Genomic DNA, 27,897 nt, shown 5'->3' with positions numbered 1-27,897 from the left:
CTTAACTTTCTTCCTCTCCTTGGTCTGTGCATAGCTGTATTGCTTTGTTCCGCTCTGGAACAAAGCATTTTGGACTGAAGCCAGTGAGAAAGGTGAGGGGAAATGTGAGATGCAGATCAGGCATAGATATAAAATCAAAGCTATAGACTCATCTCTGAAAAAGATGGTGCAGCCCAACATGCCATTTTTTTAAGGTATATGCAGCAAAAGCAGTGCGTTCTGTCTTTGTACCATGTCTTATCTCTTGCTGAGATTTGTTCACTTTTGTATTTATTCACTTGTACCTATAGTTTATTTTTAGAGATGTATGTCAAATGAAAGTAACCCAATGGAAATAATGTAATTAGATAACAAATACATTCAGTGCTTGTCCCAGTTGTTTTTTCTCTCAGTTCCATTTAATAATGCTTTGGTATTCTCATGGCTCCTATTTTGCTGGTTATTCAGGCAGTTTCTTCTCAATTTGTCTATCATCCAAACTCAATTACTGTGCTGAAGGAATAATAGCTCAGTTTGAACATGATCTGTTTTTATGAATAATTGTTGGCTGCAACTTGTTACAGCCCACCCTATGTTAGGAAAGGTTAGGCAATGTAGTTGCATGTGCTTCCCTGTGTTAGTAAGTCCTGTTGGCACCGAAGTTGTTTCCACTGGTAAAAATGTGTGTTTGTGTGCATAGCTTGTGTTGGTGGTTTTGGCATTAGGGTTTGTTGTGTTGTTTTTCCACTAGCAATAATTATGCCTATGCTAAAGTTTTAGCTATTGTAAAATAGCAAAAAGGGAAGGATAGTTCTCATCAAAGCTGCCAGTTCCATGTGGCAGTGGGTAGATGACACATGATTTATTCAGAATGGTTTAGATATGCTTGATCCTGCTTCTTAGGTAGGACGTATAGATTAGATGGCCTCTCAAAATCCCGGGGTTTGCTAGTCATTTAACCTCTAAGTGGGAATTGTTTGGTTGCTTATGCTTTGCCTGTGACTTTATTCTTTCAAGACTTGAAATTTTTCATTTGTTCTGCTTGGGTCATCATGTCTGTCTCCCAAGAGGAAGCAGTGATTCTTGCTCATTTTGCTCCACAATTTAAAATGATCTCTTTTGGATAGATTTATCTTGCAGATTTGTCAATTTTGCATTAGAGTTTAGATTTCACTGCTGTATACTTTTTTATAGGAAGTTTGCAACCTTCCGTGTCTTTGCTTTCTGAGCAGACTTTTTCTTTTTTTACTTTCTTAGCAGATTTTCTTTTTTTCTTGCTCAAAATACGTTTATTACAGAACCTGAGAATACCTTTTGTCTGTTCTATTGGTAGTACCTTTTGATACAAATAGGTATGAATCCACCAAGCCTGAATTTGCATATCTGGAGATAAACATTTTGAATGGATCTCTCTTTTTTTAGGACTCAAAGGACAGTATCCACAGTCTAATTTAAGCACCTCACTCAGAATGGCCAGCTGACTTTACAAGAGGCCTAATGGGAAAAGACCCTCTGATGCTCTGGGTCACATGTCTCACCTTGAGTGTCTTACCTTGGCTGCATAGAGGACTACCGCCTTGAAACCTGGGGCAGTTTAACTTCTTAATTTTATTAATCACACTGTGCACCAAGTTATCTACTGTGAATTCACCCACCCTTAAAGTACCTTTGAAAAATTGTTTTATACTTTTCAGTTGTTTTCTACTGTCCCTTTTCCCTTTATCCTTATAGAAGATTTAGCATGTTTGAAAGATGCATGGTCTTAGAGATAAAGATTATTGCTTTTTAGATTATTTTTCCCTCACCTAGTTTTACTGCTTTCATCTTATTCTGAAAATGTCTTAGCTGTGTGCTGTGCACGTCTGACTGCGGGTTGTGATGGGCCAGATAATTGGCCACCTGTCTTGTGCTGATGACTACCAGCACAGTTGCAGCTGATGAATCAGTTAATGAGTTCGGTGCAAAGTCAGCCTGTTACCTGAGTTCATTGTGTAAAACTCTTAAAAAATCAGGCTGGCAGACTCACACTGGACTTGAACTGGAGCAGATGAGGAGGGTTCATCTCTTTCCACCTGGAAGAAATGTTTTCTCAGGAGAGGTAATTTCAGTAACACTTGTCAAAGTATTTTTCTTGCGCTGCTTTAGTTTGGCTTGGAAGAGAGCAGCCACACTATATAAGGGAAAGATTGGAGGGTAATTGCAGTGGTTGTGCTACTCTATTAGTACCACTGACACCTCGTAACTGATTGTACATGTGTCCTAGACCATTGCGGCAGTAAAATATTTTAAAAGTAAGATAATTAGCAGAATGCATTTACCTTTGCTTCTTTTTTGTCAACTCAGTCTGTCTTCAGCATGTCTAATCTAATCCTCATACGCAGTGGGAGGTCAGTGCAAAAAAGGAATACTGTCCAGGCTGCAAGTGTGCAGCTATTTGAAGAATGTGCAGACTGCTTTTCACTTGATACTGAAGTCTTGTACCTTGTAGAGGTTGTTTAGGTGTTATCTCTTTTCTAATGCTGTTTAATGAAAGACTTGCATAAAGTGCGTCTATAAAGAAAAATGCAGCTAAAACCACAAGAAATACTTATTTTGTTGCTCAGAGTAATGTCAAGTATTGAAGTGCCCCAGTGATATCTACTGCTGTAGTAGCAGCAATGATATTTAAGTTGACTGTGTTGCACTAATTAAAAGATGTATTTTTTTAGTGTCTAATTAAAAATGGTAAATTTTTTTTAGTGACTTGATGGGAGCTTTACACCTGTTGTGGTTGTCAAAAGTGGAAATGAGATTACTTTTCTGCCAAAATCTTGTTTACCCGCTAGCTGTAGAGCAAGGGACACTTCACGTTTCCATCATTGTTCATTTTACAATGTGCTGCTCTCACATTCGTGGATGGGATTATAGCACTGTAAAACAGAGGCTGCGTCTGTAACATGAAGTCGCTGATGATGGAGAGAGAATCTCGACAGTAAAAGACTGGGAGAAGGGGATGCTGTCTAATGAATCTAATTTCACTGCAGTCAAAAAATCATAAAATGTGGATGTTTGAAAACTGCATTTTCTTCCCATATTCATGAAATCCTTCCATTAAATCCTTCCACTTGACAGGTGTGCTCAGTACTGGGGGAGCTGTTGGCTGCTTTGCTGGGTGCCTGCGCGCTCAGGGCCTCTCCTTTCCTGTTTCCCAGCTGCCTCTAGGCAGAGGCTGCGAAAGCGCTCCCTGACATCAAGGCATAACTTCTCCTTTCCTATGTTGCCTGAAGGCCGAGGGCCAGGTTGGTTTACATTCTGGCTTCCATTGGTGTTTCAGAGGCTGCTTAGGGAGGTGAAGAGACATAACATGGAACACTGAAACTGATTTAATCAGGGTCTTGGCAACAGGGGTTGGAGGATGGGGGAACCCAGGCTGCTGTAGTGATGGATCAGGAAGTGATCTCAGGAAAGCAGTGAGGTGCTTGCAGGTAAGATGAGTCTGGCGTTTTATACAGAGCGTAATCTAGAAGCAGAAGTGTAGGGTTCACATAGCCTGGTGATGAGAAATCTTCAACTCCACTTAAAAGCTTAAGAAGTAGAATTAGTTTGGTAGAAAGGTGGTGGTTAGTTGTATTTGTATAAAGCTCTTGGTGCCTTCAGTTAGGATCCTCATGGGCTCAGAGTAGTCAGCACTGTACAGACATGTGACTCCCAGTTGCTTCTGTAATGAACTTGAAATATAAAGACAGATATCATACGAGAGGTGATGGTGAGAGGAATGAAACAAGTACTAACTGCAATTAAAATGTTCTAAATAGCTGCATACTGAATGTTAACAAGAAGTAAATACTGACGTTCCTGGATAACCTTTCTATTGCTGTCTCATGCGTATACACTATAGTAGTACTTTTGGGTGTAAACACTTGACATTCGCTGGATGTTGCTGCCATATTCTAACAAAAAGTGTGTGAAAAATATTTGACTACCTTTACTAAATGGCTTCACTTTTGTCAGGAGACAGAGTTCAAGTCACTGATGTAAGCTAGGCTAATGTAGCTCTCCTGAGAAGGACTACTTTTTTAGGAACGTGTACCCATGCCCTAGGGGGCTGAAAGCAAACAACATTGGCAGACAGTTCTTCAGCAAATTTCTGTGCTGCCTTTTACTGTCTATCAAAATTGGTCTTTGAGCTTGGTGAGATGAGAGAGGAAGTGGAAGAGCTCCCTGCTTGGATCTCTTTAGCCTGTCGTGACTAACGTTCTCTAAATGGCTAATTGCGTTTGTTTCTTGTCTTGCTAGATGGGCTGGTGATCCCATTGGTGGAACTGTCTGCAAAACAGGTTGCGTTTCACATTCCATTCGAGGTGGTGGAGAAAGTTTATCCACCAGTGCCTGAGCAGCTGCAGCTTCGAATTGCCTTCTGGAGTTTCCCAGAAAATGAGGAAGATATCAGGTAATGAATACTATTTCTGTTTAATTGATGTTTAAGAAAAAGTTCTGTTCCCTGGAGAATAATTGTTGTCCATTTGATGTCCTGTGTATTTGAGGCTCCTGCTGCTCTCATGTGCATTTTGTAAGATATGGATGGATTACTGTGGGATATGCTATGATACGGGGTTTTATTTGGGAGTTGCCCTGCATATGTCCTAGGAAGAGCATGTACATGTGCAGGTTCTCTGTGTGAATGATACCAGAATAAATGCACCCTTAAATTTGCCTGAGAGTAACTAGTTTGTACACTTTTGTCCTCATATTAGTCTTAGGCAGTATTCTTTCCAGTCTGAATGTATTGCTTGAGTCAGAGCTTTAACTGGGCTCAGGAATTGCCAGGGAGGGCTGGCTCGGTGTACTGTGCAAGCCTTTTGTTGGTGTAAGTAAGAGAAACAGAATTTGCTGAGTTCATCAGTGTTCAGAGTGGATACTGTCAGGAGAGATGACTCTTATGTTTCCACATAAATTGTGTGAGTACATAGTCAAAAATTCTGTGCTTTTCCATCTTTTTCCGAAGTGTTTTTGCTGAAGCTTTTATGCTAAAGGAGGTCTACATATATGTGTAATCATACGTTCAGAATTTTGTTGCAAAGTAGTGATATACTCAGAAGTGCTGATGTAATTCATAAGATCCCCTGGGGGAATAGAGCAAGCCAGCTGGCTGTACATGGTCGTTATTCTGATAAGCGCAGATGTAACAGAGCCTCATGTGAGGAAGCAGGTAACTCACCTTGAAGTACAAGGAATTTTTAGTGTGACATGCTAACATTGGGCCTTGAATTGATATTATAATGCATATAAAACCTTAATTTTAGGTTATGAATGAATTTATATTTCAGAGCCTTAGCATGAAATGCCTAGAAATGCCAGTGGCTATACACAAAACCCAGTTAGGAAGAGTCTAAAGGTTTCTATGATTGAATTGTAATGGAAAACTGTCAGAAAAGAGCTGGACCTCATCTTAAAGATGACAGTAGTAAGGATTTTTCAAAAGCCATGTCATCCAAGAATGCAAGAGGATAATGCTGTGAAGTTTCTCAAAACCAGATTGATCTTGACATGTTGTGTGTATCTCTTGCAGATTGTACTCATGTTTGGCAAATGGCAGTGCAGATGAGTTCCAGCGAGGGGAGCAGCTCTTCCGGGTGAGGGCTGTCAAAGACCCTCTCCAGATAGGTAAGAACATTGTGGCTCCAGATCTCTAGCTATTTCAGATTCCCAAACCCGTAGCTGCAATGGGACAGCAGTGGCACGACCATGTCTCAAAATGAGCTTTTCTGGCATCCTGGACTAAGCACCCTGCCACCTGTATTCTTTGTAATGTCTTGAGCTAAATACTACGTTTGTTTCAGCCTCGATCAGCTCAGCTGTGAAACTGAGTGAAAAGCTAGAAATGTTCTGAAAATTAGATCCTTAATCTGTCTCAGCATTTTGGAAAAAAACCACGTAGAATGCCTTTGTCTCCATAATGCTTAAATTCCTCATTGATAAAAAGAACTTGGTTTTCTAGTGGTGTCATCAAATGAATGCCTTTCCTAAAGTGCGTGTATAGCGGAGAGGAAGGTTGCAAGGTTTAATTATTCTTATTGCAAAAGAGTCATATTAACAATGCAGTTACTTGTGTAGTGTTTTGGCAGAAGGAAATCCCTGTTGCCGGTGGGTTTTGTTCCTTCTCCTCACTTATCTTGTTTTTATGTTTTATGGTTATAGAAACTAATCTTATCTTAATCAAAGAATTGGGCTGAACTTCTCAGGAAATGATTCGAAGTAAAGGAGAATGCTGAGCTGGCTTTTCCACTGAAACAGGAAAGGCATTATCTGAAATAAAGACACTAGTATGTCAGGGTGGTCCATGTCAATCCAATGCAGATGTGTTGTTTTTTCTACAAGTGTAAGCTTGAGAAAATGAGTTGGCATATGGGAACTGAGCATTGCTGCAGTAAGAGAAGTGATAATATAAAAAGCTGCATGATGTTAAGGAGGAAAGTTCCTGTGTTTTCCTGTGATGAGGGATAGAGACTTCCATTGGCCTGTTTAGTTGCTAGTATCAGTAATGCTTCACTCTCAGTGATCAGTGGAATGAATAAAATTAGGTAAGGGACCCTCAGAAAAGACACTCAAAGTGTAAAAGTTTGGGAAGAAGGAAAAGAGAAGATAGTAATTGAGATATGCAGATTTTAAGAGACTGATGAACTGTTATTTGAATATAGGGTAAAGCATCTGAAAGGACTTTATGTAGTCAGCTGTCTACTATAATACCAATAGCAGGAGTTCTTGGGAGTGGAAATTAATTACTTCCTTATGCATGAAGTATATTCAGTTGTCAGTGAGACCAGATAGTAATTTTGGAACATCAATGAAATTGGCCTGAATAGGATTAAACTGACTTTTTAGTGTGTTCGTAAGCTCCTCATGTCAGAACTGAAATGCTGAGAGAGGCCTCTAAGGCGTCTGCTGAACTTCAGGATGGCAAATGCTTAAGAGAGACAAAAATGAGTTAAAATGCAGCTGGCTGAAATTCAGTAATTCCTGGGGCTTTCACAATGGGAAGGAGCAGAATATTTAATATATTGTGCTAAGACTATGGTCAAGACTTGTTTCAGTAATGGGTTACAAAGGTGAGGAGGTGTAAAGCAATGTAAATGAACAAAGAGTAGGAATATTAGTGCAAAACCTATGCTTGGGGAGAGAGGAGAGGAATAGGGAAAAAGAAGCAGCAGTGAATGATGCATGGGAAGAGCTGCTCAAGTATAGGTACAGTCATTGGACTTCTTGACAAGGATTATGTGTGTGGAAGGAACCTCGCTGTTGAAACGGTTAACATTGTTTCCTCCTTAGTTTATGAGATTTTTTTTTCCCCATTAGTAGCAGCCCAAAAGCTGAGCAGTACAGGTGGGGTGGATATAATTTCAGTTGCCAACTCCAAATGATTTTAAGGTGTGTGTTTCCAGTTTTGAGTTTTATATAATGACAAATGTGAAAAGAAATGCAGAAAATGAAGCAGCCCTTGAGAGGGGATTTGATTTAGAGGGAATTGGGCAGTGTGTTGTGATACTGTGATTAACAGGGCAGAGCTTCAAATGTGCTTTATGTTCTTTTTGTCCCATTTCCCACTGCCACACAAGATTTATTTTTTTCAAAACATAAGTGATCTTAGTCATTTTGTCCACATGCAAATCCATGTTTGTAATTTTTGAACATTAGCATCTCTTCACCACAGTCCAGAACCCCACTTTTTTACAGCTTTCTACTGTATATACACAAAGAATTGGCTTTTGTAGATCTGCTGCGTGTTTCTTTTGTAGCAGCCTCCTTGCTCTGAAGACATTATTGCTGTTCTCAGATGGGTGTGTTGTTGCAGTTGCTGATTTCAGGGACTGTTTTTATATCATACTCTCAATTTTGTTCTAACAAATGAGGAAGGCAACAGCAGATTCAGTCTGGATTCTAGCTTTGCGTCTCCTTGAATAGTGTCTCAGAGTCATTTTAGAAATTCTGCTATCCTGGCTTAAATCAAACAAATGTCCAGAATTGCCTTGCTTGACTTTCTCTATCAAAGCATTTGTTCAGCTCTTGTTTTCTCAGTCCTGTTAGTCTTGGGAAAGCCAGGGAAAAAGTTCTTAAATTCTATGCAAAGGTGCGTTTGATGTCATTGGTATAGGGGCATCAGAACTATCAAATATCAATATATCAAGTGTTCTTAGCAGGATGTTGTTAACTCATAGCTCACTTAAATCTTTTCATTCCAGTTTCACTGTGGTTGCTTACTGACTAGCTTGGAATATTTCATATTTGTGCATTTCTGGCTGAAATGAGGACTAATAAGACCTCAGAAAAATTAATAAACAGACCTGAAAATTGACAATAGATTAGTTTCATGATAAAATAAATATTAAATGCAAAAAATATTGATGTAATTATCCTACAATTCTGAAAACTGTATTAATCATCAGGAAGCCTACGGGTTTTTTTGGATACTTTTCCTAAAAGATTAAGCTTCAGGGGTAGAGCAGTGGGAAGGATAGGTTGTGGACTGGGCAAAAAGCCATCTTTCTTTTGTAGGACCTAGTCTAGAGAGCAGTTGATTATTTCCAGCTTTTACATTTGATCAAATCATGTGTCTCAGTTGAGTGTCAGAGAGGACAGTGTGCTGCTACCCCTTCTTCACTGCTTGACAAAACCTGCTTCATGGCTGCAGTAGATCAGTCCTGGTGCTCTCTATGCAGAGTGAGTACATTGTACATTGTGTGTATCTGACACCCCCTCTGCAGCGTTGGTGCTGGCTGCTTGACATATTTTTTTCTGTGCATGAGTAGTAAATCTGGTGCTTGTAAGTGTGAGATGCACTTTCTGTGTGGAAAGTCTAAGTGCTTTCACAGATGTACTTAACATGCTCTGCACCCGCAGTGAGTTTAAGAGAAATGGTAGCCAGAGTAGGGAGAGTCCTGGCAAAGCAATTTCTCTGGCCTGCAGCTCATTTTTAAGGTCTCCTGGGTGCGGAGCTTGCCAAGAATAGGGTATAGATACTAGTTTTTTCTGGTGGACCACATGCAGTTGCAGAGTGAATGCTGCTGGTACATGCAGGCGTGTTTTTGTAATGTATTGTCAGGCACGGAGTAGATGAGCAGTTACCCGGTAGTGGGAGCAGGAGATGGGTGGAAGGAAAGAACATGCTTGGGATTTCCATGGGGTGGCCAGGTCACTCACGTGTGGGGTAGATGGCTGATGGGATTCCTGTCGTCACATTTAGGCAGGAGGGTAAGAGCCGTCCTGTGCAGGAGAAGACATTAGTTGCACTTTGACTGTAAACAAGTACAGTTGATGACCATTTCTTTAAACAACAGTGTAGGGCTAAAGCTCTCCAGAATGGTCCCTCTCACAGTCACCTTTTCAGTCCCTGCAGACTCTGACTGTTGTAAGCTGCTCAGTGAACTGAATTGTGGTATTCTTCCTGATAAAAGTAACGTTTAATTTAATCCAGGTTTTTTCCTGGTGTGGTTTTATGTGTCATCCCACAAACAGCTGGTCAGTATGGCAAGACTGGTGGTGCGACAAAATGGGGCAGAGCTGCTCGAGTTGGCTGTGGCAATGGCCGACGTGCTCATCAAGCCGAAGTTTGCGCTGAATCTTGTGATACGTCATGCTGAAACCGTTAAATTTTCCCTGTCACTTTTTGGAACTTCTCTTCCCACTTTGCATTTGATCATTCAACTGTTCTCATATATGAATAAAAGATTCATGGTAGGAGCTTGATAAGAGTGTGTAGCTGTGACCCATTCTTCTCTAACACCTTTCCAATACTTCTTTTTCTCAGTGAAACAGAATTGCTGCAACTCCAATTTGCAAAATGCTTAATCTGATTTTGTGAAAATTAGGGCCTTTTGGCATTAAACTGAGATGCTTCTAGTATAACAGAAGGACTTGCTGAACTGTTTGGGTTGTATTATCCAAGTGTGGAACATAAATTAGAACTGTAGCTGGTAATAGGCAGCAGTAACTTCGTGTGAATGCCTTCTTTTGTTTTGATTCTGTTCCAATTGCTGAAATGGCTGAAGAATTTGATGGGCATTATGTGTACTAATCAAAATAATCACCCACATCAGGAATAGGATTTGAATTCTGGTGAACAGGAGAAATAGAAAGGTTAAGCAAGGTGAGACCAAGCTTGTATTGGTATGGAGATTATATTTTGAGGAAGAAATAGTGCACATTGTTTTAAATGGGATTTAGTAGGTCACGTGCATTCCTGAACGGCATCATTATTATAATCTCACAATATCATAATAAAAACTTAGTAATGTGGATTGATCATGTACTGCCTTGTGCCTGTGATGGAGAAGCTATTTCAATCATCTGTCCCAAGCCATATTTTTTCACTTAAGTTAGATTATTTGACTGAATTTTGGTTATGGCTTTGATACTCTTAGTGCTTTCTATGCGTCGTTAAAACTGAATTTGAGAGTAGCAGAAAGGTTCTGAGGTTTATACTCATGGCTGTAGAGGATGATTAACTGGTGATGGGGACCTCCAAGACAGAAGATTCATGCTCCTGATGGCCTTTTCCAGCTTGTAATATGTGTGCCTCTGGATAACCATTATCTGTAGAGGAAGGTGCATTATGAGTCCATCGTGCATGAGTTTATATAGAGCCAAGCTTCGTCAAAGTGCTTTGCCATCCTGCCTGAGATGCGACACGTAATTTATTTGTTTGACCACAGATTAACAAGGATGGATTCATTCAAGTGTTATTGCTGAAATTTTCTTTTTCCCATGGATTTTAATCTAAGTAAAAAGGTTTTTTTTGTTTTCTGAGGACATGGTTTTTTAAAATGGGATATTTGCAAAATTGTCAGGAGGTACATAATTTATGAGAACTGGGTAGCTTCTGAAGCCACAAAGTGAAAGTAAGTGTTCAGGTGTAAGTGCTGCCTTCTTTAGTTCACTGTAAGACTATGCAAGTTGGCTGGCTTGGAAATAACTCTGAAGAAGTCACCTATCGTGGTCTGCGTTGTTGCCAGAGTTAATTAACACAGAAATGATGCCTAATGTAGGTGTAGTCCAGCTTTGACACTGTGATCAAAAGTCCTTTTCAGTGATGACTTTATCCAGTTCTGCTTTTCTATGTGAAATACTAATAGAAGTAAATGTATAAATAAATGAATATAATAAAAGCTCATGGTTTTGAACCTCTTGTAACATGTTATGCCTCTTTGCTACTATTCTGCTGTAGCCGACTGGGAAGAAACAAGTGCTGGAGACTCTAGCTCCATGTCCATCCCTGTTGTTGCTAGGCCTGTTGTTCCATTGTTTAAATGGCACATACCTAAATTTGTGTGCTAGCTGTCTCCCAAGCACCAGAAAGGTAGATTTGGACTTTTGAATTTTAACAGGTTTCCACCTGAGTGCCACTGTGGTACCCCCACAGATGGTGCCGCCCAAAGGTGCGTACAACGTGGCGGTGATGTTTGACCGGTGCCGGATCACGTCGTGCAGCTGTACCTGCGGAGCTGGGGCCAAGTGGTGTGCCCACGTCGTGGCGCTCTGCCTCTTCCGGATACACAATGTAAGCCTTCAAATACAGTTCTGCTCTCCCCTGGGCATCTTCTCTGAGCCTCCCCTCATTACAGTTTTATGCAACACGGGCTCTCTGTAGGGACACTGTTCTTGGCACCCTTTTTGGTTACAGATTGTGCAAACGTGTGCTCACAGTTGCAGTCTGTGGAGTGAATTGTCTGAGGCTCTAAACTGCAGAATGTCTTTTGATAATGTGCAAATTGCTGAGGGTAGATACAGAGCCCTCTTTGGCCCCTTCCTGTTTCTCATTTGAATGTTGGAATTATTCTTTCTTCAGTTCTGCAAGGAATGAAAGGTCACCAATAGTCTTTTGCTACGAGTCTGTGTAAATGTGGGATTTGAAAGCTCTTTCTTTAGATTGTTTGATCAGAGTGCAGCAGGAAAGTAATTTTGATCACTCTTGGCCTTTATGTTCACCAGTTTGTTGTAACACATACTGAGGCAGGTAAGTGTCGTTTTGACTTGCAGATTTCAGTCAGTTAAGTTTATGTTTTTATAGGACTGTTTGTGTTATGTGTGGCCTTGCATATAGTGAAAAGTGGGTGTTTCTTATCCCCGCGAACTCCAGGTGAAAATGCTTAGAATCAACATGAATTACAAAAGGTGAGGGTTCAGTCTGGCATACAGATTAATTTCCTCAATCTGAGAAATATGTTTTAAGGAAGGATTAAGCTTGGATGATTGAAAGGAACAGAAGATTTTCTGCTGTCACAGAACGTTTTATAGCTAGCATGCTTATAATCAACTCCAGTTTCCTAAATTTAAATACTAATAACCTGCTGAAGCTTTCACAATGGGCAGTTGTAATAGGCTTAAATTGATACTCTTGTGAAGTCATCAAAATATCAGAGTACTTTCTGTACTCAGGACAGGGAACCTGGCAAAAAAATGGGTTCTGCTTTGAATTATTAGTTCCAGTTTTAAAAGGTAGGCATGGAGAGTGAGGATAGGTGACAAATTTTCATTTATATTGTGTGGACCCTGTGTAAGATAAAAATAATTCTTTTTCTCCGGTCCTGTGTTCTACCTGAAAAATGAGAGTGAGCGGATTTTCATATTTGTATATACTGACTGCTGGCACTAGCAAGTCACAGGCCAAGGCTTCCTCAGTGTAGACAAACCAAGATCTGAAGCATCTTTATTATCAGAATACTCTTGCCTGTTTCCAGGTTAAATTTTAGGTAGATGCCATTTGGGCATTTTTTGTTCTGTAGAATGGAAAAGGTTAAGAAGAAACTAGTGATGTGTTGTTCTATTGTTTAAGTTGTTCTAAGTTGTGGAAAGAGACTAATTATGAGATTTAAGGAATAAACTTCCAACGAGATAAATGAGGTGATTGTGATTCTTTGAAACAGCCCCCCACAGAGCTGGTTGGTTTGCCAGAAGCGTAAAGAGTAATGTCCTATTTTAGAGGTTTGTTTGTGAAATCCCTGCCAGTATTTGTGCAATTGCTAGCAACAACAGATCTTGGGCACAGCTGTTAAAGCAGTTTGCTTGAAAAGATACTCTAAAAAACAGTTTTTATAAAGCCTAGACAGCGTATTTGCATCTTGTCTGCAACACACCACATAATTATAGGAAAAAAAAAAAGGTCCGTAAAGACCGAGCAGGATATGCATGAGCATAGCTACTGTTCCTGACACTTCATCCATTCAGTGAGCGCAGCTTCATTAAGTCTGACCTGTTAATGACAGTTTCTATCTCCTTTTCTTTCTTCAGGCATCTGCGGTATGCTTGCGAGCACCTGTTTCTGAGTCCTTGTCTCGGTTACAAAGAGACCAATTGCAAAAATTCGCTCAGTACCTAATCAGTGAACTTCCACAACAGGTAAGTGGGGACAATCGATAGGACCGACTTTTTTGTTAAATTTGATTATCTTTATTCTGGGTCAATTTATATAATGTCTTTTGTTGCAAGATAACCAGTTATGCTATTCAATTGTGAGCTGCTGGGATGGCTTTCACTTCTTGCCTTTCTCAGGTTCGCCATTCTATTACGTGACAGTTGTCTATTTCAGCCAAGCAAAAGATTGATGTGTCTTTAAAGGAGAAAGGAGAGTAGTGGCTCTTTGTATTAGCATGAATATGTGCTTAGCTTGTGGAAGATCAAACACAGTAAAATAAATACCTGGTGGTGAAAAATGTCGGCACAAATTAAGTTGCTTCTTGTTTGTGCATTTGGTTTGTTAAGCGAAGACGACTACACAGTGGGTGTGTTGTATGTGCCGGAGGTGGGCACTTCCTAATGCAGCCAACTGGTGACTTTCCGTCTTCCCCCAGCGTAGCTTCTTGGTGATTCATAAGAGTAATTTGTGTTATGGAAAGTAATAGACATGAAATTTTGTTACTCAAAGGCAAAAATCAGCTCTCTTATTCCTTAGAAATCTGGGTTGTTCAAGGTCAGATCGTTTAAATCATTTGCCTAAAAGACTTGCACGAAATACACAAGAAATACCTAAGTGTGAAATGTTTGCTTTAAAAATATAAGGGCTTGGCAACTTTTTAATGCTAGTTCAGCCAGAAGAGGTTGACAAAAACTGGCTTGCCTGGGTATCTGTCACATTTCAGTAGTGCATGCATAATGTCTTAAGTTGGAGTGAGATTACTGTCAGCATGTGCCTAAAATTTATGGTGTGGTGCAGTGCTTGGGACACTAAGATAGATACTCTGTTGCTGAAATGTTCTCTAAATTTCCTACAAAAATACTAATCTTCTTATGAGACGAAATAGAGGAACCGTATAATATGGAAGTGATATAAAAATACTGATTTTTTTGTTGCTAAGAGTTCACACCAATAGCGTATGTTTCTTGCTGCGTTATGTAACAGACAAAGCTTTTCTTCGCCCCTTGAGGACTTGGAGCTTTATGTCACATAATCTGGTGCTTGATAAAAGAGGGTTTTGAAAGGCTAGAAGTGGTGGTAGCTGTTTCCTGAATGGCATGTGAGTTGTTTGCTTTCAAATATTCTGTGTCGGCTCCTTTTTGCAGGGTTTATTTCTCCTTCAGTCATGTGTACCAGCTGTGTACCCAGGAACATCTGGATTATTTAATTTAATTACTACTATCTTGCTAGGTAATCTGATGGTTGCTGCTCAACAGAAGAGTTTAGGACTTATTGGCAGGTGCACCTTGTGTTGTGTAATTCTGCTGCAGAAGACAAGGCATGCCCCAACAGTCTCATTCCCAGTCTTGAAGATTTTTGGGTGGAGATAGGCACTCCAATACCTTGGGACCCCACATTTTGACTACTTGATGTAGAGTTAGGGTAGGCTGTGTACATGATTCTATTTTATCCTTACTTCCAGCTCATGAATGACATAACGCTGAATTACTTTGGAATGTAAAGGGATGATGGTCTCTAGGAATGCAGCTAGATAAGGATTTTTTTTTTCAGAATCTCCGTGGAAGGTGTTTTCCGTATCTGTGAACATGTCAGTGATTCTGGGCAGCTGGTATTTCTTACCCAATTTTTCTCCCAAGAGCTATTTCCCATCATAAAGCCAGTACTTCTGTTCTAATTAAATATGAGTATCTTGGCAAAAATGCCTGAAGGAGAGCCAGTGCAGGTCCCTGATACTTCAGCCTTAAAGTGTGGCATTGCCTAGACCTGACACTTTTCTGCTTTATGATGACTTGTATATGTAGTAGTGCAGAAAGGTGCAGGAGTAGCTTAATGCTGAGTTTGTTTCTTCGGATGACTGAAATGCAAAATATCCTTCTGAAACGTTATTTTTCTTCCATCTGCTCAAGATGGAAGAATTTTTGAGTTATTTGCAGATACAGGGGTACAGAATATGCCCTGCCCTACAGGAAGTGTGATCTTTAACCTCAGCTGTTGTGCGGAGAGAGGTGGGAGGATGTCAGATTTTGTGTTGCGAGTCATTTAAATCCTAACTATATGCCTAACCTGTTGTAAGCATGTCGGCTAAAGGCTAAATACATCTATGGTTTCAGCCTAGACTTAGTTTGAGGAAAAAATGCTTTCCACTCTACATTTTTCTTTCAAGGGTATATCTACTTTGGATTTTGTAGTCAGGTATGAGCCTTCTCTGTGTTTGCTGTGAACTGTCCAGAAGATATGATTAGTTTAGTGTTGAAATTACATTAGTTTGCTGTTGAGTCTGAGTTAGTTTATAGATGGTCTCTGTGCTAACAGGTTGGCAAAGTCGGGCAAAAAAAAGTTATGTATGGATGTAATTTCTAATTTGCTCTTTTGTTCACAGTAGCTTGGGTTTTAGAGAAATTATGTAGGAACAAGAAGTAAAGATTCAAAGTACGGAAAAGTAGTGACCTTGACTGCAGTCACTTACGTATCTCTCAAAATTGGCTGCAGTATCACTCTCTGTGCCCTCCTCAAGAAATGAGAAAGGAGCTAATAACTTGTAATGCTTTTGTTTACCTCCTAGGGTGTGAGTGTCGAAAGTAAAGCCTTGCATACACATAGGTTTGCTTTGATAAAGGAGAGGAGAAAGTGCAACGGCTGGTTTGCTATCCTGTAAGCTTTAGCACCCTCTATCGTCCTTTCTGGAAACATGAGTGTGTGTATTTGATACTCCTGAAATGATGAGAGTGCTTCAGTAATGAAAATCCAGACGGATCTTTAGCTGGGTGTATCAGGATAAGAAATAGTGTGTATACTGAAAGTTCGCTTCATGTTTTCAGATTCTTCCAACAGCTCAGCGCTTGCTGGATGAGCTGTTATCTTCTCAGTCTACTGCCATCAACACAGTCTGTGGAGCCCCAGGTAACCTTCCCATGTCTTATTTCAGTAATCTGTGGCACAGATAGTGAGCAGATATATTTCCGTTGGTTTTTGTTTCTGAACTGGCCTGTAGCTGGGATTACAGATGGAGGGGGATTACAGGTGGAGGTCAAGGAAGAGGGGTAAGCACAGGCACTTGCATGTACATATGGCACAGCAGCAGGCAGGTGGTGGTGTGATGGACACCTCAGAGTGTATGCAGGGGAAGGGAGCATCAGGTAAAGCACCTTTCGAATGAAAGATTTTTCTTTTTAAGTCGCTACTAATGGTAGACTTCTGGAGATACTGACTGAAGGGGATCTCTCTACATTCCTACTTGGAACAGGACTGTTTGCAACACTAGACTGGGTTATCTGTGGCTTGGACTAGCTTAGCCACGGCTCGGTTACCAGAGGCGTTACAGAGTATTCCTATTTTAGTGCTACATTACCCTTTGATCAAGATTTTTTTTCTTTTCCTACTGCCCCTTACAAATACCCTTTTTTATCAACTTCTGCTACCAGGAAGAGTTCGTCTGCTTTGTGTCTGTGATTCCAAGTAGTTGTAGGCTGTTAATGATTGTGCCTCACCCTCTTCTTTTTAGATAAAATTAGCCCATCTTTCTCAGTCTTACCTCATAGGTCATGCAGTCTGTTCTGACAGCTGTCTTGATACCCCTCCACTATATCCTCCCAGGTTTCTTGACTGAGGGTCCTAAAACTGGGTACAGTATTCCAGGTGTAACTTTACCAGTGCTGAGTAGAAGAGGATAAAATAAAATCTCTAAATCTGCCAGCTGTGCTTTTCTCAATATAGCCCAGTTTGCAGGTGTGTTGGTTTTTATTTTGCGTTTTCAGTGAAAGTTTGCCACTGATTTCTGTTCAGATTGACATCCACTATAACCACCAAACCCTATCAGCTACTCAGCCATTTCGTTTTCAGTCTCCACTGGTGCAGGGGGGTTTCTGTCCCAGGTACACAAATGTGCATTTTTCCTTAGTGAGCTTCATGAGCGTTTCTGTTGGCACAGCTCTTGAATTTCGCCTGATCCCACTAGTTGTAGTGCTACCGTTCAGCATGCCTGCCACAGCTCCCAATTAATTGCTATCAGTGGTTAAGGTAATGTTATGATAGTATTTTAAGATAGTCCTGATTACCGAGGTCTGCAACAGGTGAAAGAAATTGAGTAACAGTGCCGATGTACTCCCTATAATCTCTGTGGTTGGACACAGAGGAAAGTATCTTCACAGCTTACAGACTGTGCGTGTGTTTATTCTTTTGTCAAGATCCCACTGCTGGACCCTCTGCATCAGATCAAAGCACCTGGTACTTAGATGAATCTACTCTAAGTGACAACATAAAGAAAACCCTTCATAAATTCTGTGGACCCTCTCCTGTTGTTTTCAGGTAAACTGTTTCCCACTGAAGGGAAAATGTGATATTCATGTAATCTGTAAGCTTGTTCACTGTATAGCCTATACCCTGATGTGATGCGTGGAATGAAGGATGCTTGAGTTTTGTGGTCACTCTTCTGGACTGTATTTTTGCATAGCTTGTTCAGTGTAATTTCAGTAGAGCATGCTGTATTTTCACAATAGCTCGCTTTTGTGCTGTTCTGAGTCTTGTTATGCATCTTCTTTTTTAGTTAGGCGTATCTGTCCCCTTTACGGTGCAAATGTACTTCTTCCGGATTTAGAATATGCTTGGGATTTTGTATGGCTGTGTTTCATTTAATTTTTATCTGCAGTGACGTAAATTCAATGTATCTCTCTTCCACGGAGCCACCAGCTGCTGCTGAGTGGGCCTGTCTCCTGCGTCCCCTGCGAGGAAGAGAGCCTGAAGGAATCTGGAACCTGCTTTCCATTGTGCGGGAGATGTTTAAGAGACGGGATAGCAACGCAGCTCCTTTGCTGGAGATTCTGACTGACCAGTGTCTCAATTATGAGCAGGTATTCAAATATCTTTGCTGTGGGGAGGATGGAATTCTGGGGAACCAAGCTGAGCTAGTGACTGGTGCCATGTGCTTGTGCAATCCAATATTTTATTTTTTTTACAGTCTACGAGCATTATGTGCATGTGCTTCTCCACACTAAAACGATGTTACGGTTTGCTCTTCTCCTGATTTGGTGATATCCCAGTAACGCTATATCCCCCAAATACCTCAGTCCTTTTAACATGAGTATATGGAGTCTGATCTCTTTTATTCAGTACGTTTGATTTGATTTCTGCCCAGTCAGAGGGATCTGTTTTAATGGTGTTTTTTTCTTTTTTTTTTTTTCCGAAGAAAGTACATCACATATGGCTGTCATTTTGATAAAAACTAAAGATGTATTTTAGGTGATAGAATCTTGGGTTCTTTAGTTAGTTTTGTAAAAGATATCTTTTTAAAAAAAAATAAAGATAATACTAGGAAAAAGGTTTCCTCTGACAGTTCTAGACACTGATCTCAACATGTAATATAAATTACAATGTAAGTTTTTCTTATTGCTCTGTCACATACCTCAACTTTGAGCAGGTAAAAGGAGATGCTTCATTTATCACATATGTTCAATTTTTCTGACAAGTGTGAAGGCTCTCTAGTGAGAGAACCTCCTGTGAGTGTTTTGTTCTGCAGGCGTGTGCCTTCTGGCCAGACAGATTTTGAGGGGCCCTTAGCTCTCACAGACCCATGCTGCTGTTATTTTGTAGTCAAAAAGATGGTACTGGCTGCAGAGATCCTGTTTCCTTGTGGTTGTGAGGTTAAGGGAGAGAGGGGCGTGAGATGCTGGCCGTAACACAGCTCCACTAAACATCTTTTTCTGCAGATAACCGGCTGGTGGTACAGTGTGCGAACATCTGCATCACACAGCAGTGCTAGCGGGCACACAGGACGCAGCAATGGCCAGTCAGAAGTAGCTGCTCATGCTTGTGCAAGTATGTGTGATGAGATGGTGGTTCTCTGGAGGCTGGCTGTCCTTGACCCAACTATTAGTCCACAGAGGTGAGCCCCAGAACCAGATCCAGTCTCTCTCTTACTTGTGTGATATTCAAGCACACTCAAGAGTTTCTTCCTGTAGGTTTCTTGTGTTTATATCATTACCTTATTACCTGTTTGACCATTAGTCCTTCTGGACTCTGTGCTATGTGGGGTAATACTGTAATTTCTTTAAACTTCAGTTGCTGTTGCTGCTCACTTTTAGCAACATCATGTTGTGTGAATAACTTGTTTTCTGAGCATTCTCTTTTACAAGAGGGTAATTCTGCATTTCAGTGTGTCAGTGGAGAACGTTTCTTTGAATGATTAACACCAACTACCAATAAATTTTAATGCTTTTTAAGTTTAACTATTCAGCAGTTTAATGGATTTCTGTTTAGCCCTGTCAGTCACTGTTGTCTATTTCAAGATGAACCATTTCTTGCCTTCTGTGCTCGTAGGGAGTTTATTCTCTGCAGTCTATTAGTAAACAGTGTTATCAGTGTATGATTTTTAGTCAGTTTTTTCAATTGTCTCTGGAAGAATTATGAGGCTTCTGCAGGTTTCTAAACCATATTATGCCTTGGTAAATCCCTGCCATCTGTATTATTTGGTTGAATGACAGCGGAGGTACCGAGGGCTTGTGTTGAGATGCTGTGGTTGACATTTGTAATACTTTGGTTTGTACATCTAGTCTGCAAAGTGTGGTGTGTAGAATGTACTGAATTAGTTTAATGTGCTATGAATGCTCAGAAAAAGTTTTTTAAAAAAAAACCCAACTAGGATGGTATTTTCAGTACAATTCCATATTAACAGGATTTGCTTTCTGTGAATTGTTGTGTAACATTAATAAAATGCCCTATCTATGTGAGGTACATGAGGGACACTGAAATGGATGCAGTTTCTGTCTTGTACAGTTCACAGTATGAAGTAGCTAAATATAGGAGATGAAGACAAATTGAAAACTGTAGTGAATTGGGAATAAGGCTTAAAATAAACACAAACATCAATCAGATCACACAGAAAAAAACATAAAAGGTTTTGGCTTTTAATAAAGTATGAAGTTGTGCAATGTGTATTAACATTTGAGTTATTTGGTGCAGTTCAAATTTGCTTAGTTCTCCTACACGAGCTCATGCATAATTGAAATGCTCCTGCTTGATTACTGATTCTCTTGGTGTTTGAATAGTCACCAAGAAGAACTCTCCTCTACCCGCTCGTGCTGTTCTTTCCAGTGAATCATAAGGAGACTTGCTGTCTCCTTGCTATCTCATTGCAGGCTCTCGTCCTTACGTTACCTTTCCTGAGTAGTTCCCCCTTCTTTTTCCTTCCAAAAATCCTGTTCTTTATTAAACCCTACTAGTCTGTTCCCCTGTAAATTAATTTATTTAGTGGACAAATAGAAGCAGTCCTTTGTGTTTAGCCCCTTTTGTCCCAATACCCTTTGCACTTAAATTGGGTCTGCTCATTTTAATATTTTTTTCTTTGGTTTTTTTTTTGCTTTTGATAGGAAATCTGAGAGGGTTGAAGTGTTGGGCTTGTACCTCTCATCTCTGAAATCTGTGGTGGAAACAAGATGGCAGGTGCTTGAGACACTTAGTGCAATTTCTAGAAACATCTCTTCCTTTTCTTGAATTAGATCACCCAAACATGTAATCTCTTTGGACCCTCTTGCTCATATGCTTAGGCCCCATGTGAGATTTGGAGCTGGGAAATGCAGAAGTGCTTTGCTTTTTTTCCCCATGGTTTTGCAGGACATGGGACTAACTGCTGTGCAATTTAAGTCTATATAACCCTACCAGCTTGCTTCTTCTTCAGAGTCACTTGAGCATCAGGTATTTTTGTCTTGCTTGTTCTGTACCTGTGGCTTGCAATAGTTTAGTCTCGCCAGGACAGCCTAGTAAAGCCTGAATTAAGTTGTTGGGCTCTATATAGGCTTATCAGGGTGTAGAGGTAAATGCCTGGGAGTAGACTGGTGGTCCTGTCTGACATGGTGCTTCCCTGGGTAGGTTGTTCAGGTTGTACTTGTGAGTGTCTTGACTGGAGCTGTTCACAGGGCTGCTCCACAGCTGCTGCGGGCTGGTTTATGAGTGTTTCTGAGAGCAGTTGCCCAGGCACTCACTGGTCTCAGACTGCTGAGGCTCACATCAGGAATACTTTATTTGGGGCAGATAAGCAAACAGGGCAGACAGTATTTAATCTAAAATGTGACAGTTTTTATCATGTTTTCATGTTGGTACTCTTCACTTTTTTGTTTCTATATTGTGGAACTGTCCAGGAGTCGGTTGTTAATATAGCAGTTTCCTTTTATTCCGCCTGAGTTCTTCCTAATGTTGTCTATATTTAATTCAGCAGAAGATGTTTCTGACCAAAAGGAGGAGGTTTAGGTTAAGAGGTAGTTTGGTGCAGGTGCATTTTGTGTCTATCTCCTTTCTAATCTGTCCTCTTGCTTCTTCTCTTAGGCGCAGGGACCTTTGTTCACAGCTCAGACAGTGGCAGCTGAAAGTCATAGATAATGTTAAGAGGGGTCAGCACAAGAAGTCACTGGAGAAGCTCTTCCAGGGTTTCAAGCCAGCCGTGGAAGCCTGTTACTTCAACTGGGAGGACGCTTATCCCATTCCTGGGATCACGTATAGCAGCACTGACAAAAAGAACTCATTCTGTTGGGTAAAGGCCATCCAGCAGAGGAGCTGCCGGTTGCAGTGTGCAGAAACGGCCTGTGAGGCTGGTAGAACCCATGGACAGGAGCCCGGGGGACCATGTCTGCAGCCTGGGGACAGGCTGCGTCCCTCTCCCCAGGAGCCAGCAGTTCGTCCAAAGGAACTTACTGGAAAGCGGAAAGTTGTCTCTGAAACACCGCAGAGGGTTCTGAGACGACTTTCAGCAGAAGGCGATAAAGCTGTGTATAAGACTGCAGTGGGCAAAGCAAAGTTGCCAGTGAGCAAAGGCTTGACCAGTAAACATAGTGGGAAACGCCGCATGAGCAGTGAAGACAGCTCTCTGGAGCCGGACTTGGCAGAGATGAGCCTGGATGACAGCAGCTTGGCTCTGGGGGCAGAAGCCAGCAACACGTTTAGTTTTGCAGAAAGCCCACTGAGCAGGAGCTACAGGGACGCCTTTGAGGAGGATGGCGGGGTGTACTTTTCTGAGGGACCTGAGCCCAGTGTCAGGAGCAGTTCTATGGCCAAGAAATCTCCCAAGGATCCTGTGGGAGAAATGGGTAGTGATGATGACGACCTTCCTTCTGCAGACGAGAACAGCGGTGGTGTGAGCCTGAAGCCAGAAGAAGTGGGAGAGAATGGTGCAGTGGGGGGAGGGGATGATGGAGAAGAGGAAGACGATTACCAGGTATACTATCTGAATCCACAAGAGGTAGCCAAGGAAGATGATGACAAAGCTGACGGGGGAAACGAAGAGGAGCAGGATATGTTTGCTGGTATAAAGCCTCTGGAGCAGGAGAACCGGATGGAGGTGAGCCAAATCTAGTTCAAAACTTTGTTTTGCAGATTTATGTGTTGTATAAATCAAGGTCTTTCCACCCTCCTAGCTGACACACTTAGCCTAGTACGTTTTTAAATCAAGTGCTTAATTATAATGTTGTCGTAACCCATTGTATCATGACAAGCCAAGGTATCTACAGTCTTACTGCAGTGGTATCACATGTGTCTGTTTCCCGTGAGCTTCAGCCCCCATTTTTGTGCTAACTTTAAGTGTGTCCCGGTTTTAGCTGGTCCCACCTCACACTCGAGGTTTTACAAATGCAGGCAAAACAGTGTGTGCTTTTTACTTAGTCTTACTCTTGCAAATGGCAAAATTGAGCTGAAATTAAATGTAGATAAGGTCAAGACATGCCCAGCAGAAAAAAAAATTAAGTCCAACCATAAGCAGAAATTCTCTGGAAGGCCAGAGGAATCTAAATAGACTGTGTCACATTCTTGTAATAACCTCAAAATATGTTTAGAGCTTGCACCTGTATGAGCAAGCAGCTGAAACGGAGACGCATGGAAATAGTTAAGTCAGTTTGAGTTTGAGGGTTTTTTTTCGTTATTCTCTGATCTCTTACAGCACTTGGAGGGAGGATGGAACTTAATCATGGAAGAAAAGACTTTTTAGAGGAGTGCCTAAAGGGATGGTGGTGAAGGTCCAGGCAAAGACTCTGAGAAGTTAATTGTGCTGCTGAAGTTAACTGTGTTCGCAGAGTCTTTGTGACAAGTGGTTTAGGCAGGCCAGCTCCAGCCTGGGGGAGCGTGGTTTGAATATGACCTCCTGTTCTTTCTTATAGATCCTGTTTGCCTGTGCGGAGGCCCTGTATGCACATGGATACAGTAACGAAGCACGCCGCTTAACCGTGGAGCTCGCCAGGGACCTACTGGCCAACCCCCCAGATCTCAAAGTAGAGCAGCCGCCAACTAAGGTAGAGAGCAAGCTCGTCTAGTTTTGGCAATAGAGAGTAAGTCAGAAGGAATATGTGGGACAAATACAACAGCTTTCCCAGGCATTTCTCAGTTGCTGTAATTTAGGGCCCTTCACTGATGCTTCCCCTGCGCTGAACTTCTCTGGATGTCATTAATGTGCCTGATCACTGTCTGTGTGGGGGTGGATAAAAGGGAGGAAGAAAGTAAGAGACCACTCAGCAGGACTTGGAGCCTTTAGAAATTCGAGTTTAGTTAAAAGCTTTCTTCCCTTTTCTTTATGCTTTAGAGAGAAGCTTGGTTTGTCTGCCGAAAGCTGCAGCTCCTTTAGGAATCTATTTTGGATCAACTGAACAAAACACCTTGTATTTTGTTTAAGAGATACTTACTGCTGTGTACTGTGAGATTGTATGGCAGCCATTAAAAGTTGGGTTCTCATGCAGCTCTGTGCAGCTGACTGGTTTTTGTGATTATCTCCAAAACCTTAGGGATTGGAGAGGAAAGAAGTAAGGATAAACTTCTGGAAAATCACTTGTGGTGGCAATAAGCAGTGTTTGCTCTGTGGAAGGGCTGCCTTGGAAGGGGCAGGTGTGCAACATCTGCCTGCACAGCAGGCAGACAGTGGATGTAATGTCTTATCAACAGACCAGCTCCTTCACTGTGTTGTGCTGGAGTGAGATAGGGGAAGTAACGATGATTATCAGTAACCACTGGGATTTGTGGTTCCTCAGCAAAGGGGATAAAATTTGAATGTGTTTTTTTTCTTTCTTCTGCCTACTGATTATTGCAAAGGGTAGGAGGACAAGCATAGAATCATTTAGGATGTTTAGGAAAGTGTCCTCTGACAAATTCCTCCTCAAACAGGGCAAAAAGAACAAGGTATCAACCAGCAAGCAGACGTGGATGGCAACCAACACCTTGTCTAAAGCTGCCTTCCTGCTGCCGGTGTTTTTTTTTACCAGAACCTGGCTTTCCAGATAGGAATGTTTGCTCTGGAGCTGCAGAGGCCACCTGCCTCTACGAAGGCTCTAGAGGTATGAAACATCTGAAAAAGGCGGTAGTCGTAAGCAACATTGTTCTGCTTGCATGCTTTTGCTCATGTAGTTCCCATTTCAGCTCCTGAAGTTTTGTTATACTCGTATATATTTCTTTAAAATTGATTGCAGTGGGACTAGATGGATTGTATGCACATCCCATTAGCAGACATTGATCTGCCAGAAAAATAGTCAGAAATATCACTTTATCTGGTGTTACCTTCATTGATGGGAAGCTCAGAGCTCATGTGCTAACAGGCCTTTGATTTCACATGAAGCTACAGACTTGAAAATTTTTAAATGAGTACAAAATCTTTTATGAATATGTTGTTTTTATTAGAACAGCTTGCTTCTTATCTAAAATGTTTTCCATTTGCTTGGCTAATATGGGAAAAATAACGGCATTTGTAAATGGAAGTGTTCATATTTGCATTGGTGAAATGATTTGAGACTTATTCTTTAGGGTGAATTGGTGCAGTTGTTACATGTTGTAGATTGTTGTCTTTGGCAAGTGAACATGTGCCCAGCGCAGGCATATTATTTTGGAACTGCTTGATTACTTTTAGGCTTACAGTTTGAAACACAGAAGTGTCCAATTAAGACCATGTCTGTGTGATTTGCAGCCGCCTTGCTTTTCACAGGGGGGTGTGCAACCCCGGGAGGCGTGTATTGGTTACCACCAACTACACTTGTTACCTGTGCTGCTTATGGTCTCACTAGAAGATTGTGAGATTGGCAGTCACTTGCTTCCTAAAAGAAAGCAATCACTTCCAAGTGTTAGGAATGGAGAGAATGCAGGAATGGCAGGGAGTAGTGAAATGTAACAGTCTTCATTCTGGTGGCATGCTGCTGCCACCCTGTGCCCTCTTCTGCTAATCAGTCTCTGTTGTCTTGAATGGGTATATAATTTAACATAGCATCCTTTCTTCCTACAATTAAAAGTAATCACCTTCTCCATAGACTTACCCAGTCAAACACTTCTCCTGATGTTTTTATGAATACTGATGTGTGTTTTTTCTATATGCAACTCAAAAGTAATAATTTGAGTAAAAATAATTGTGTCTAAATATGAGGCAAGACTTGTATTAATTTGAAAATTTGTTAAGTGTGGAGAGAATGGTAAAGGTGGCTAGGGTGCTAAGAACTGCTATAATTTAATATTTCAATAAAAACTATTGCTGTACTTTATGTAGAGGGAAGAAAAGGTCCACTTCCCACAGGGCCTGTGCTGATGAAAGCTGCTTCTGTTTCCTTGTGGATGCTACCAGGTGAAGCTGGCATATCAGGAGTCTGAGATTGGAGGCCTCTTGAAGAGGATTCCTTTGGGCAGCAGAGAGATGAACACTATTCGAGGACGAGCTGAAGAACTGCGGGAAGGGACGCTCTGCGACTACCGACCTGTCCTGCCTCTGATGTTGGCTAGCTTTATATTTGACGTCCTGTGCGCTCCAGGTACTGTCTGTATTGGCTTGAGCGTGCAAAGGGCATGTTCTGAGAAGTTGAGTCTTTGAGGGGTTTTTAAGGAGAAACTGTCTTCTGTCTAAGAACAATCTAATTTTACTTTTTCACACAGTTGCTTGCACCTCCCTCCATGTTGCTGCAAAGATGCTTTGTGCCCCAATGGGGACTTTTCTGCTCTTATGCTGACTATATTCAGAGGAAGCTAATGTAACTCTAGTCTTTAAAAAAGAACACCACAACCTGGGATTAGAAGACTGACTTGGCAATATACCTGCCTGATTTGGAGCCTTCTGAGTGGGAAGAAAAACCCAAGGCAGTGCTGTGGTCTTGAAACTGGTACAAGGCTAGGAATAGGACCACAGGAAGCTCTACAAATTCAGAAAGCTCTCTTTACCTTGAGGCCCCAGTTTTGGAAGCTGAGCACTAATTCTGTTGTCGTCTTTCAGTGGTTTCTCATACAGGCTCTAGACCCGCAAGCCGTATTTGCAATAGTGAAATGCCTGGAGATGAAGAGCTTGGTTTTGAGGCAGCTGTTGCTGCTCTTGGTAAGAATCTTCTACAAGAAAAGTCTTTCTTCATCTATATTCTGTATCCTGCCCATTTTGGATGGTGAGAGTTAGTAGTTCATTCTAGTTTAGTGCAGAAATCGAAGTGTTTGCCTGGTTTGTCAGGACAAGGTGCAAAAGAATTCTCCATACTGGGGCTCAGATGCCTTTGAAAAGCTGTGAAAAATGGGAGGGGGATATGGGACAGGAACTGCATGTTAAAGCAGTAACATGAATTTTAGCTTTCTTCTTCCTCTTTTGTCATGGAAGATGTATTGCCTGGGCTTTACTGAAGATGGACAGTTTCGTAGAACAAAAGGCAATAATTTCAGAAGAGGTAAACAATGACAGTGAAAGACTAACAGAAGTACTCTCAAGCATTATCATATAATTCAGGGTCTTAGCCTAATACTGGATTCTTGCCTCATTTATCAGCTTCAGCAACAAAGCAGTGATTATATATATCATGTTGACAATACTGTATGCCTGTTTCAAAGCAGCATACAAAAAGGAATAGAGTGGATTAAACAAGGCCTATCATCTGTTGCCTCATCTCTGAAAGGAGGAAGATTACGTCTTTATGATGTGAGAATGCTGGCTTGTACCATCTGCAGAAACTGGAAAAGTTTGTTTCAAGATGGAGTTGGGGACTTGCCTGGACTCTTTTCCCACAGCATATTGGGATCTATTAGTTCTGACAGTTGTACCAAGCTTAGTCTTCTGGGGACAAAGAGCAGCTCCCATTTATTCGTGACCTATTTCTGAAGTTAACAGAAAAATGGGGGTAGGGAAGGGGTGGGAATCTTCTGCCTGTGGCAGTGAGGTCAGTAAAGTAGTCTGAGGTGTAGGTAGTGCTCAGGATGTGGTGTGATCCCATGGGCTCGCTTGTCTCTTCATCCCCTCTTTTCTGGCCTGCAGGCATGAAAACAACTGTCAGTGAAGCAGAACATCCGCTGTTGTGTGAAGGCACCCGGAGGGAGAAAGGAGATCTAGCGTTAGCCCTGATGATTACTTACAAGGATGATCAGTCCAAGCTGAAGAAGGTGAGTTCCCCTTTTAAAGGGGAGAGGAAGATGCAGAGCAAACCATGTTTGGATTTTGATGGATTTGATAGTTTTGCCAGTGAGCGTAAGTTGCTGTATCATGTGCTGATGATTTACAAACCACGTTGTAGTGTTCACCTTCTTCCACTGATGGAAAACCTGATGGCACAGTGTGCATTGCCTTGGGA

At 41.3% G+C, this 27,897-nt stretch overlaps 1 protein-coding gene across 1 annotated transcript in view; it reads left to right on the top strand.

Moving 5' to 3' along the window:
• Positions 1-27,897, top strand: part of ZSWIM8 (zinc finger, SWIM-type containing 8) — a 62,270-nt gene that overhangs the window by 20,835 nt on the left and 13,538 nt on the right. The window contains 15 exon segments of the mRNA XM_009871240.1: positions 4,255-4,408; positions 5,528-5,622; positions 11,337-11,509; positions 13,240-13,347; positions 16,183-16,264; positions 17,548-17,668; positions 18,009-18,210; positions 19,066-19,241; positions 21,677-22,685; positions 23,497-23,628; positions 24,491-24,578; positions 24,581-24,660; positions 25,929-26,112; positions 26,568-26,666; positions 27,585-27,709. Coding sequence (XP_009869542.1) covers positions 4,255-4,408; positions 5,528-5,622; positions 11,337-11,509; positions 13,240-13,347; positions 16,183-16,264; positions 17,548-17,668; positions 18,009-18,210; positions 19,066-19,241; positions 21,677-22,685; positions 23,497-23,628; positions 24,491-24,578; positions 24,581-24,660; positions 25,929-26,112; positions 26,568-26,666; positions 27,585-27,709 — 2,828 coding nt within the window.

The sequence above is a fragment of the Apaloderma vittatum genome, unplaced genomic scaffold (genome assembly GCF_000703405.1).
Source record: "Apaloderma vittatum isolate BGI_N311 unplaced genomic scaffold, ASM70340v1 scaffold5476, whole genome shotgun sequence".
Lineage (NCBI taxonomy): Eukaryota > Metazoa > Chordata > Aves > Trogoniformes > Trogonidae > Apaloderma > Apaloderma vittatum.
The sequence above is the reverse complement of the archived record's forward strand: the minus strand, read 5'-3'. Positions and strand labels throughout refer to the sequence as shown.